This window comes from Engystomops pustulosus, chromosome 11 (assembly GCF_040894005.1).
Source record: "Engystomops pustulosus chromosome 11, aEngPut4.maternal, whole genome shotgun sequence".
Taxonomy (NCBI): Eukaryota; Metazoa; Chordata; class Amphibia; order Anura; family Leptodactylidae; genus Engystomops; species Engystomops pustulosus.
Window position 1 is genome coordinate 3063293 of NC_092421.1, and position 13249 is coordinate 3076541.

At 43.0% G+C, this 13249-nt stretch overlaps 1 protein-coding gene across 1 annotated transcript; it reads right to left on the reverse strand.

Annotated features, from left to right (window-relative positions):
* Positions 1-866: 866 nt before the first annotated feature.
* On the reverse strand, positions 867-6229 carry LOC140105906 (collectin-46-like). Its single transcript, XM_072130035.1, has 6 exons — positions 6123-6229; positions 5008-5188; positions 3966-4064; positions 2666-2749; positions 1555-1638; positions 867-1407 (listed from the first exon to the last, which is right to left on the reverse strand). Exons 1-6 carry the CDS (start codon positions 6123-6125, stop codon positions 1028-1030), a joined length of 831 nt encoding a protein of 276 aa, XP_071986136.1. The 5' UTR covers positions 6126-6229; the 3' UTR covers positions 867-1027.
* Between the last annotated feature and the right edge of the window lie 7020 nt (positions 6230-13249).

Sequence of the window (13249 nt, forward strand, 5' to 3'; positions counted from 1 at the left end):
GAGAAAGAAATATCCAAAGCCATTGTTGTTCTGGTACAACAACATCAGGTTATCCTCAACCTGCTCATGGGGGTAGTGTCACGGGTGTCCCCACCACCCACATCTCGGGTCGTGGGTACACCCGTGTCTCGCTCCGGTCCCTGGCACCTCCGTGGCCCTGATCAGTCTTACCTCTCCACGCTCCTGATCAGGATTCGGCAGAGCGGTGCCGCCGCCCAGGGTGCTGGCCATTTCCAGGAATTTTATAAATGCCGGCCACTTCCTGCATTCCCTGCCGGATCTTTGTGCTTCATGACTCTGAGAAAGCTCCCCTGCGATGTTCCTGTGTTCTGTTTCCGTGTTCCTGCATTCCCATTCCCATCTGCCTGGACCTCCCGTTGATAACCCTGGATTGGATTTGACGTTGCATCTCTGCCGCCTGCCCTGACCCTGTGCCTGGACCTGACCACGAGACTGTCTCCTGCCAAGGTACCTCGACCTCGGCTGCCCCCTCGGGCTAGTCTCACCTGTGGAACGACCTGGTGGCACCCTGCCGCAGCAAGTCCATCCCACTTTGCGGCGGGCTCTGGTGAAGACCGGGTGCCACTTAGGCCCGTTCCACACTTGCGAGTGTGGAACTCGCATCACACTCGCAACGCTTGCTGCTGGGAACGCACGGCCCGAACGCTGCACCGCGGGAGTGAACTCAGCATGTCATCACACTCGCAAGTGTGGAGCGGGCCTTAGACTCCGGTCCCAGGTGTCGGCTAGTACCATCTCCCGCGGTGGTCCAGAGCACCCACGTATCCCGAATCCTGACAGGTAGCACGAAGCCAAGACCGAAACAATATAATTCTAAGGAAATGAGGAGATTTACAAATAATAGCTCGATGCAATGAGAGTTTAATGGATTATCTTATTCTTAATGATTATGATTTCTGGTTCATTGATTATTTAGCCCTTCATATAAATGAATAGTTATAAATCTGATTGTTATCATTTCCTTTTCCCTGGATGTGCCTAAAGGACACCCATATTGTGTGCCTGGCTAAAACTCACAGATGATGAGACGCTTTTCGTCGCAATTCTTATCATTCCATTTTCCAGTGTCATACATTTCCACACAATCTTCCACTCCAAAGTCATCATTTGGTTCTCCATCTTTCCAGTTTGTGTACTTAAGTTTTTCTCCGTTTGGGTAAGTGAAAGTGCCCTCCGTCTTCAAGTCATTTATACCCAAAAATGGGTCAATCTTATAAAGTTTGATAAATGATTGCACGACCTCGTTCTCCGCAACATTCTGTGGTGAAGGCAACTCTCCTTTTGCTTTGGTACAGGCGGCTTTTGCATCATTGTAATTTGCCTGTTCACCTTTAGAAACATAAATCTTGTCACCAGCTGTTTTTGCACCCGCAATAAATGTGAAGACTGAAATAAAGAGAATATAAATATTGCATAAGAAAATAATTACTGTACTATGATACGAATGATCTGCCTAAATATCATAAAGTGACCAATCATTTTATAAGAATGCCAGTGTTCTTATCACTATAACAGCATTGAAAACATACAAACCTTTATCATGTTTCTCTAATTTTGATTGTAAAGAATTAACTCTTCCATTTAAAGTTGATGCTTGGTTTTTTATGGCTGCAATTTCTGAAAAGGAAATACTTTGTTACATATCATTAAAGGGAACCTGTCATCTCCCCTAATGAGACTTTCCCATAGCTTGTTTAAAGGGGTTTTCCTACGAAAGAAAATTCTCAAATCTCAATCCTCTAGTGATGTTTACACAAGAAAGATCTTACTTTACAATTTTACTCAGTTTTATTGCTATTTTAGCTCCTATCACTCCCTAGGCTGCTCAGTGCAAGGGTGTGAGCGGGGACTCTCTAAGCAGACACTTCATGAGCCATCTAGTTCTGTTATATCACACAGCTCTGATTACTCTCTGCCGTTGTCAGGCTAGCAGATGTGGATCCACTGGACCACTGCAGACGATGACTCAAGCCACTACCTGGGACCGGAGTCTAAGTGGTACCGGTTTTCACCAGAGCCCGCCGCAAGGCGGGTTAGACAAGCTGTGGCGTGGTACCACCAGGTCGTTCCTCAGGCGTGACTTGTTTGCAGTGGTGGCCAAGGTCGAGGTACAGAGACGGCAGACAATCTTGTGGTCAAAGTCCAGGTACAATGTCAGAGCAGGCGGCAGAGATGCAACGTCAGAGTCTGGTCCGGGGTCAGCAACAGGAGGTCCAAGCAGAAGGGTACGGGAACACGGCACACAGGACAGCAACACGGGGGAACACTGGTACACAGGAACACGGGAACTTTAAATTTCCTGAAGATGCCGCGCGCGTGCCCTAGGAGGCGGAGGAAAGGTGAGCGAGCCTGCGAGCCCCGGGGAGCACAAGTGAGCCCGCGATATGGGTCGCGGGACCACCCGTGACAGCCGTGCACCTGTGTGATATACGTTTATTTGGAGATTTGTAACTCATCCCATTTTGCTATAATACAATGTAAACTGTGATACTTTCTTCCTGTGATACTTAGTTCCTCCTCTGTGTACTGTGTAACATAATTTAACATAATTAATAAAAATTATGTTAAAAAAATTCAGTGGGCAAACAATGCATGTCTGGGTTCTTGTTTCTATAACAACATTGAGAATCGATAGTATTCAAACCTTTATCATATTTTTCTATTTTTGATTGTTGAGAATTCAATCTTCCAGTTAGAGAGGACACTTCCTTTTTTAAGGCTTCAAGCTCTGAAAAGAAAATACTGAAAAGTGACATCTCTTTCAGCAGGACACACAGTTTCACCTTTTAGGTCATTAGCCTGATTAATACTATTTCCCCATCTGCTTTAATAATCAATGTTGCTGCTTCCAGTTGATAAAAGTTTAGATGGTTCCCTAAAATCAAACTGCAAGCTAAGTCACAGGGAGGTTGGAAACCCTGGTGTCATCTCCTCTGCTAGCTCTCTCCAGCTTCCACCCTCCCCTTCATCTCCTGCTTGACCTGACAGAGATTTGGGAGGGAGCAGATAATGATGATGATCATAGCCTTGTAACAGACGCCCAAGGGACTTGATGAAGTTTGCTGGCAGAGAGCCAAGTAAACTTTTATATACTTTTAAAACTAAGTGGAAGCAGTAATGCCGAATATAATTAGGATTGTTAAAAATGCTTCAGCCTGTAAAAAATTAATAAAGATTCCCTATTGCCCCATTCGATGTAAAACTCACATTTTACATCAAAAAAGTAAAAAAATCCCCACAAACATTACATGTTGGATATCATCACATCTGTAACCACTTGCGCAATAAAATAAAATTGTTACTGAAACCATATGACATGGAAAAAAAGGCAAAAATTACAATGTTTCATATCCAACCTCACAAATAGGATAAAATGGGATCAAAAAGTAACATTTACAACTACATGACACCAATAAAAAGTACCGCTTGTCCCACAAAAAACAGGCCCTAAATCAGCTCTGTAAAAATTGCGATGCAAAAACATGCACATTTCTGAACAAATGAGTTTGCCCATAAAGCAATTTACCAGCACATTCGGAGCTTTGCTTCATTTACTGCATTTTGAATGTTTAATTTTAAGGCCAAAATGAATGTATTGTCAAAAAAAATTACATAAATTATAAATTCCACCTCCATTTTGTAATAAACCCCTGTAAAATCTCCTTTATCTTTTCTTTAGGTCTACATTGACAAATGTATCTTCCGTGTATTCGATGCTATTGCACAAAGTGATTTTTCTGTAAACATTTACCAATATTGAAAAATAATATTTACAAAGTCTTTCACATGTTCCGTTGTCCAAATGTGCGGAGCACGGTGACTGCTACATTTCGGAGGTGGGTCACCATTACGGGGGTGGGGCAGGGCTCTGAAAAGTTCTTGATTCTTATGGAAGATTTTCATTGAGTTCAAGATATGATGCAAAACACTAAATGTATCATTACCTGAAGCTGCACTGTCTCCTTTTTCCCCTCTTGGACCTGGAGGCCCCGATTTTCCATTGGTCCCAGCTGGCCCAGCAATGCCTTGCAGACCTGGGGGTCCTGAAGTAAATATATTAATGCATTTAGAAGTTAAAATTCATATAATTGTATCTATAATGTAAATGGATGCAAATACTAAGACATAATACGGTACTGTTCATATTATCAACAGATGCCAAACCAGTTTCTTACGCTGAAAGCTAAAAGAGGCGAATGTTTTCTTTATCACATCCCGAAAAACTTTGCTTATTTTCCCAGAATCCGCCGAGTGGAGCATCCATGGCTATAAGACTCCACTTGCCTACACGGTGGCCTTAGTTGGCAGTCTCCCGACCCTAGTCACAAGCCTCTCACCAGCCAAACCAGTTCCCTCCCCTGTACCGAGGAGACCCAACCAGGTGGAAGCAGCGCTGTCTACAGCTGGGAGTCTGCTCCTTCTGGAATAGATAGACTGGATTGGTTCTAACCCCACATCATGTCATAAGGCTTCTTGTAGGTCATGCTTGATGTTAAGGGAGCTGCCTGACAAGGAGCTAAGAGAGGGGTGGTTTTCCTTATCCCATCCTGGAAACTTTGCTTATTATCCTATTACACATATAGACACATGTTGGGTGACGTGATATTATTTGCTTATTATCCCATTACACATATAGACACATGTTGGGTGACGTGATATTATTTGCTTATTATCCTATTACACATATAGACACATGTTGGGTGACGTGATATTATTTGCTTATTATCCCATTACACATATAGACACTTGTTGGGTGACTTGATAGAAAGCTTCTATTTTCTAATTCAATGTCCAGTTCTTTTACTAGTCCTAGAACGTGGTATTCTTAGATATGGAAGTCAATCTTGGCTTACAGCTATTTGAGGGGATGGAGGCCACAATAGGAATGGTACTTGCCTTATACACAGTAATGGAAACACTTGCACTGAATGCAATATCATATTTCATTAGAATTGGATTGGATTGATCTAAATTCAATAAATTCACCTTTGTCTCCTTTCTCCCCTTTAAGGCCATTTGCCCCAGGTGATCCGTCCTTCCCTGGAGCTCCGCATGTAAATACAGAACAAGGACCGTCTGAGTCTTGACATATCTGTGTAGCGGACGACCCTCTGAGCAGAAGGAAGCAGAGAACCAAAAGTGGTAGCATTTTCCAAATCCTGTGTATCTGTACAGGAATATTATTTATTAGATAGCAGAATATCTATTCTAGAATATAATAGTAATACAGGCGGTCCCCTACTTAAGGACACCCGACTTACAGACGACCCCTAGTTACAGACGGCCCCCTCTGCCCCCTGTGACCTCTGGTGACCTCTCTGGATGTTACTATAGTCCCAGGCTGCAATGATCAGCTGTAAGGTGTCTGTAATGAAGATTTATTCATAATCGTGCTCCAATTACAGCAAAAGAAATGTGAGATTTCAATTGTTACTGGACAAAAATATTTTTTACATACTTTCATACAAATTCAACTTAAGAACAAACCCAAGTAACCTATCTTGTACGTATATGTAATAGAGTGCACAGTAGTGTTGGATTGTGCATGTAGATAAAATATCCATATTCTAACAGACATATACAGTATATTCACACAAAGTCTATTACAGGCGGTCCCCGGGTTACATACAGGATAGGTTCCATAGGTTTGTTCTTAAGTTGAATTTGTATGTAAGTTGAAACTGTATATTTTATAATTTTTTTGCCCCAGTGACAATTTGATTTTCAACATTTTTTGCTGTCATGGGACCAAGGATTATCCATAAATCTTCATTACAGACACCTTACAGCTGATCATTGCAGCCTGGGACTATAGTAACATCCAGAGAGGTCACCAGAGGTCACAGGGGGCAGAGGGGTCCGTCTGTAACTAGGGGTTGTCTGTAAGTCGGGTGTCCTTAAGTAGGGGACCACCTGTATTCTTTATTTAAACTGTACAGACATCTAAATAACAAAATAAACTAAAAATATGAGAAAACTTTGCAGAAAAACATAAGAATAGATAGATGTACTATGAGTGTAAGACTGTCAAATAATAAGTATAAATCCATGAATAAGGTGATGCCGTTACATTGTAATCATTGTAGATGTATAATACATACCATTGTGCCGGCGCTCGTCCGCTGATTATAGACACATCCAGATCTTTATATACTGTGCTATGGAATTATTTCCTTATTTACTTGATATTGATCGATGTAACTGCTTGGATTGCAAAAGCTTTGTAAACAATGAAAAACAAACACAGCGTTTACCATTGTCTTTATCTGGCAATGTCGCCAAAACATGTTCCCTATTTCATAATTAAAGGTGATTGAGGGTTAAAGGGAACCTGTCATCACGGTTTACCTCCCCCGAATGACTGATTATCCACACACAACATCCATACCATTGTTATTCTAGTCCAGCTTCACTCCCAAAACTTCTCTCTCGAAATAAAAAAAGTGGCTAAAGTGCGTTGGGCCATGTGCACGTGCAGTGTTTGCGTTGCTTTTTGAAACGCAGCTGAAGTGCTGTGAGGGAGGGGCTTGCCCGATTGTAGATGTGTTTCTACTGAAAAGCTTGAGATAGGTAACAAGCACCATGGGGGACACTAATCATAGGGGGTCTCAGGTTCGCCTGTTTCTGCGCCTGGTTTGCATGTCGCAGGTCCGATTCATTTGCGCCTAAATTAGCGCCAAATTTGTCTCAAATTGTTAGATCTCATTTGTGTCCAATAATGAAAGGAGACTGAGAAAATGTGACAGAACGTTCAGGGCTTCATCTCTGCACAAAACCTATCATTGTGATGTAACTGCAGGGACTAAAAGTTACAGAGATGGAAAAAAAAAAATCTTGCTGAATTATTTTTATTATAATGTCCAGGAAATGGAGACTGATAATATTCTCAGATCTGTACAATAAGACAATAATCACTCCCAGAGATGATCCATAGACAATGATCACTCCCAGAGATGATCCCAGAGACAATGATGAAGTCGTTACTGGAGAAATGTTACATTATAAAACTGCTCCGAAGTATTTTCCATGTTGCATTGAGGGAATTTTTCATTTTGGAACCTAAAAATTATGTTTTTAGTAATGAAAAGTAATTTTTTTTGGAAGTGCAGCTGCTCGGAGTTGGTGCATTTTTGTGCCTATTTTGCGCCTTTTTAGGCGCAAATTAGTGATAGATGCCGAGCAAACATCTGTATAGGACGCACTCACTGGGGCAGATAAGGCGCATAAATGCACCAAATTAACGAGATGCGCCAGATTTTTGCGCAAAAAAATGCTCAAAACAGTCTAACAGACTATGATTAATGTCCCCCCATGTGTTTTGCCTCGTTTATATGCCTTGGGCGATATTCACACAACCGTACGGGGGACGTATATACAGTATCCAACTCCCATAGACAGCAATGGGTGCACGGCCCTGTACAACATCAGTAATGGCGCTGCAATTCTGTATCCGGGAGAAAGATAAGAAATGTCCTATATCTTTCCCCGTAATACGGCGCCGTGTGCCATATATCAGTATGGAGAGGGGCGGGGTGAGAAGCGGCGGTGCCGCCGTGTGCCCGCTGTGCTAAGGTATGGTGGGCACACATTGTGTGAATGTAGCCTAGGAGGTAGCACAGCACCTGAGGTTCTCTAGCATTGACTTTGTATGTTCTCTCTGTGTTTGTGTGGGTTTCCTACGGGTCCTCTGGTTTCCTCCCACACTCCAAAACATACTGGTATGTGAGCCCCATTGGGGACAGGGACTGATTTGGCAATCTCTGTGCAGCGCTGTGTAATCTGTGTGCACTATATAAATAATAATAATTATTATTAACAATGCCCCCTGCAGCACTGCCATTTTGCCCAGCACTTTCTCTTACCCTTCCCTTTTCAGGGTTATCACTCCTACACCAGGCACAGGAGGCTTCACATTTGGCCTGTACACTCGGAAATGATGCCCCTGGCTCCCACACTTTACACCTGAAGCTGCTTCCACGTGTGGCTGTGTTTGGATGGCGCATGCGTTCTGGAGACAAGGAGGCATCTGCAGCCGTCACTATCCCCTGGAAACGAGCCTCGTATGCGCGTTCATAGCTGATGGAGGAATGATGAGAGAAGATAATGGGGCAGATTTACTTACCCGGTCCATTCGCGATCCACCTGCGCGTTCTCCGGCGAGGATTTGGGTCTTCTGGCGATTCACTAAGGTCGTGCGACCGATGTCCACCAGGTGTCGCTGCTGCGCTGAAGTCCGCCGGAGTTCACCATCCGTTGCTGGGTGCAGGTAAGCGCGTGTCAAGCGACAAATTATTTTTTAAACTCCGTGGTTTTTCCGAATCCGTCGGGTTTTCCGACGGCCAAGGCCCCCGATTTCCGTTGCGTGCATGCCGGCGCTGATGTTTCACAATCCGATTGCGTGCGACAAAAACCCGGGGCAATTCGGCGCAAATCGGTAATTTACGGGAAACCGCCAAAAAAAAGCGATTCGGGCCCTTAGACATTTTAATTTATGTGGAGCTTAAAGGAATGTTCCCATTTCAGCAAGTAAATGTTATTGGTTGAGTAATGAAAAGTTATACAATTTTCCAATATACTTTCTGTATCAATTCCTCACAGTTTTCTAGATCTCTGATTATTGTCCTGCTATAAAAGCTTCATTGTTTACCTCCAGTGGACAGAAATCTGACCATGGTCACTCAGGTGCACGGCTCGTTATATCACACAGGTGCACGGCTCGTTATATATCACACAGGTGCACGACTCGTTATATCACACAGGTGCACGGCTCGTTATATCACACAGGTGCACGGCTCGTTATATCACACAGGTGCACGGCTCGTTATATCACACAGGTGCACGGCTCGTTATATCACACAGGTGCACGGCTCGTTATATCACACAGGTGCACGGCTCGTTATATATCACACAGGTGCACGGCTCGTTATATATCACACAGGTGCACGGCTCGTTATATATCACACAAGTGCACGGCTCGTTATATCACACAGGTGCGCGGCTCGTTATATCACACAGGTGCACGGCTCGTTATATCACACAGGTACGCGGCTCGTTATATCACACAGGTGCGTGGCTCGTTATATCACACAGGTGTACGGCTCGTTATATCACACAGGTGATCGGCTCGTTATATCACACAGGTGCATGGCTCGTTATATATCACACAGGTGCACGGCTCGTTATATATCACACAGGTGCACGGCTCGTTATATCACACAGGTGCACGGCTCGTTATGTATCACACAGGTGCACGGCTCGTTATATCACACAGGTACGCGGCTCGTTATATCACACAGGTGCACAGCTCGTTATATCACACAGGTGCACGGCTCGTTATATCACACAGGTGCACGGCTCGTTATATATCACACAGTTGCACGGCTCGTTATATATCACACAAGTGCATGGCTCATTATATCACACAGATGCTCGGCTCGTTATATATCACACAGGTGCACAGCTCGTTATATATCACACAGGTGCACTGCTCGTTATGTATCACACAGGTGCACGGCTCGTCATGTATGACACAGGTGCACGGCTCGTTATCTATCACACAGGTGCACGGCTCGTAATATATCACACAGGTGCACGGCTCGTTATGTATCACACAGGTGCACGGCTCGTTATATATCACACAGGTGCACGGCTCGTTATATATCACACAGGTGCACGGCTCGTTATATATCACACAGATGCTCGGCTCCTTATATATCACACAGGTGCACGGCTCCTTATATATCACACAGGTGCGCGGCTCGTTATATATCACACAGGTGCACGGCTCGTTATATCACACAGGTGCACGCTCATTATGTCACACAGCTCTGATTACTCTCTATGATACTAGCGAGCCGTGCACCTGTGTGATATAACGAACCGTGCACCTGTTTGACCATGGTCAGATTTCTGTCCACTGGAAGTAAACACAAGCTTTCTATAAAATGACAGCAAGCAGAGATCTAGAAAACCATTGAATTGATACAGAAAGTACATTGGAAAATGGTATAATTTTGAATCATACAAACAATAACATTAATTTGATGAAATGGGACAACCCCTTTAAGCCCTAAGGTGCTATGCTCACACCCTTCAAAGCCTTTCATCCTCATCTGCATATTTATAATGAAGCTTCAGCTGGAAAGTAAAAAACAAATGTCTGGATAAAATGTGCTGGTAAAGCTCTACATTATTCAGCAGAAAGTTCAGGTAGGTGAGGAAATCTCTTTACTGTGGATGCGGGGGAAGATTACCTGTTACTTCTGTGTGCTAGGTAGGTAGGTAGGTAGGTAGGTTTTTCACCTATAAGAATACAGTTTGTGAGCCATTAAAATCACTGAAAACTAGGACTCGCTCTACTTTTTAAATGATAAACATGGGATAATATTGCGAGTGTTATTTGCATTTAATGTAGGCTGTCTGTCATCTTGTGAGTAAGGCTTTAAGGGTGAGTTCACACGTTCAGTTTTTCAGATATAGTTTATGATGTCAACACCAGTAGTGGAGTTAAAGGGGTTTTCCTGCGAGAGAAAATTCTCACATCTCCATCCCCAGGTGATGTTATCACAATAAAGATCATGTTAACCCCTTACTGTACAATGTTACTCAGTGTTATTGCTGGTTTAGCTCCTATCACTCCCTAGGCTGCTCAGTGCAGAATTCCAGGGTGTGGGCGGGGCCTCTCTAGCAGACCCATTATAATCTCTCTAGTTCTGTGGGGTTACAATGTGTTACATTATCAGGGCACAGGTGTATATACACTTTCATCTGGCTCCTGACATCTGTTTTTTTCCCATCTGTGCTTTAGTGATTTTCACTGAACCATTCATTTGGGATAAAGGTTTCTTTTCTCCCTGGCATTAGTGAGCTCCAATTCTTTTCATTTTTTTCAGTGGTCCATGGAAAACATTTGGTGCCTGTGCTATTTTTTTTAACTGATGACACCGGATTAGTGGGAATAAAATGAAATGAGAATGTAATTTTTCCTAGTGTTTTTGCCGCAGTCCTTTCTTACCGTCATCGGCTTGTGAGTGGACTTCACGCACCAATGTCACACACAGTGTTGTCACATAGCCTCAGGTGTGGACTTACATCACTTCGCTGAGGATCTTTCTCCAAGTATAAGCTTCAGCAACAAAGGAGGAAAACAAGCCCAGTCTTGCAAAACATAGGACAAGGACAAAAGGTGGATGTTCTTATTTGTACCAGACTGCGTCGGCTTATGACACGCCATAGTAACTGTAGTCCTTGTCCTTCCCTTCTCCACAGTTCACACTGTGCCCCGCTTTGAAAATACATTCAGCCACCATAATCCACGGCTCTCCTGGTGGGAGGTACATATGCAGATTATGTTTCTGCGACCAATGCTGGATCTTTTTGCTTCCTTGCAGTACCTTTTATACTCCAGTGCCTGCACCTCCTGCTATAGCAGCAGACGCCCAACCAAAATGACGTGGAAGCAGGTCTCAGGCTCCTAAGCTACAGCAGTGAAGCAACTGCTGGACAGTGAAGTACAGTCCACGAGTGTAGCAGAGTCTTCACCTTTATGATCCTAAACTCCAACAGCATAAGGATTTGAGGAAAACAAACAAGATTACAGATTCAGTTTAAAGCGACCCTGTCATCAGGAATGTCATTTTTAGCTAGTGACTGGTTACAATAGCCTTTGCTGGTCTGATTTTAAATTAAAATGCAGTTGTTGGCATTCTGAATACTTCTACTACTTCATAAAAGTTTATTTCCCATTACTTGGCTCCTTGGAATGTGGTGAGGCGCAGCCAGGAGAGGGGGCAGCTGCAGCAACCTGTGTGCCTGTGTCTCAGTCTCCTCGTGCATTCTTCCTGCCTCCACACCATCCCTCTCCCCTACCCGCACAATGCACATGACAGGAAGAGGGGAGGGGGGGAGGGAGCTGGTTGTGGAGTTTGTCTGATGCCTGATTTTATTTTTATTTGTAACCCCCCCCCATGTTGAGTACAATTTTGTATCCGAGATTCTTGTGTATCCCTCCCCTTCCCTTCCGTCTGATCCTTTTACTGTTTAAAAATTTAATAAAAATTTTAATATGAAAAAAATAAGAATTTGTCTGATGCCTCATGCAGAATGCGGGCAAAAGTGTTTATTTTTATAACCAGCATAGCAGAGGCTTCTGGGACCTGTCGCCAGCTAAAGATGACATTCCTGCTGACAGCTTATCCTTTATGTCTTAGGGTTGGCAAATAGGATCTTTTGTTTGCTGATGGTTTGAATAATAATTTTATTATTTTTGCTGGAGGCAATTTGAATTTTAATCTGGTTTATTTGTATGTTAATATAGTTCAACAGGAAACAATCTTCAACACGTGTCCAGTATACTAAAGCTTCATGTCCAGTATATATCCATGTTCTCCTTCTCCTCGTGCTGCCCCTGCACTTACACTCCACTGCACTGCACTCCACTGCACTCCACTCCACCTGTACTCCACTGCACTCCACTGCACTCCACCTGCACTCCACTTGCACTCCACTTCACTTACAATGTGGCAAGACGAGTTAAAATAATTCAAAAGTATAGAAAAGACCCAAAGATTAATCCCAGGCAGAATAAAAGTACTGTCCAGACTCAGTACCATGAATTACACTTGGCCTTCGGCTGTTTCCCTATGACTTTGCTAAAAGTAGTGGTGAAGATGCTGCACTGACTGAATTAGGAGGCAGGAGACATATTAAGAATGTGATTTCTCTGAAGTTAATAGAACTGGGTGATATGTAGGGGCTTTCTGTTAACAGAACTTCCATAGAACCCCTATAAAAATGAAATGGTCCCTAAAATAATTTATTCTAAAATTTTCTTTGAGAAAAGTTTGAGAGAATGCTGTTCGATTTGTGATCTTTCTGGCATCATAATAAAGCAAAAGGACACTTATAAAATGATGCCAACACAAAGCTGAGATGTGGGAAATGTTAGTTAGTAACTAATCTGGGTAGTAAGACTATCAGTTTCAAAAACAGAAGATTTTGAGTTTTGAAAATAGCCAATGTTTTAAAAATGTTTACCAAATCCACTATTTTTAATAAATAAATTCAAATTATATCAACCAAAATTTCCCACTAACTTAAAGTACAAAATGTCATGGAAAAATAAACTTAAAAACATGTTAAAGCCTCTAAAGTTATAACTGGATAAATTGGCACAGGCTGGTTTTGAAAAATAAGCCTTGGTCATCAAAGTGCAAATGATCATGGTCAC

Coding starts and splice junctions, on each gene's coding strand:
- LOC140105906 (XM_072130035.1), bottom strand. Junction 4,065..5,007: donor AGGGGAGAAAGGAGACAAAG/GTGAATTTATTG, acceptor TATTTACTTCAG/GACCCCCAGGTCTGCAAGGC. Junction 2,750..3,965: donor AGGAGACAGTGCAGCTTCAG/GTAATGATACAT, acceptor TTTTCTTTTCAG/AGCTTGAAGCCTTAAAAAAG.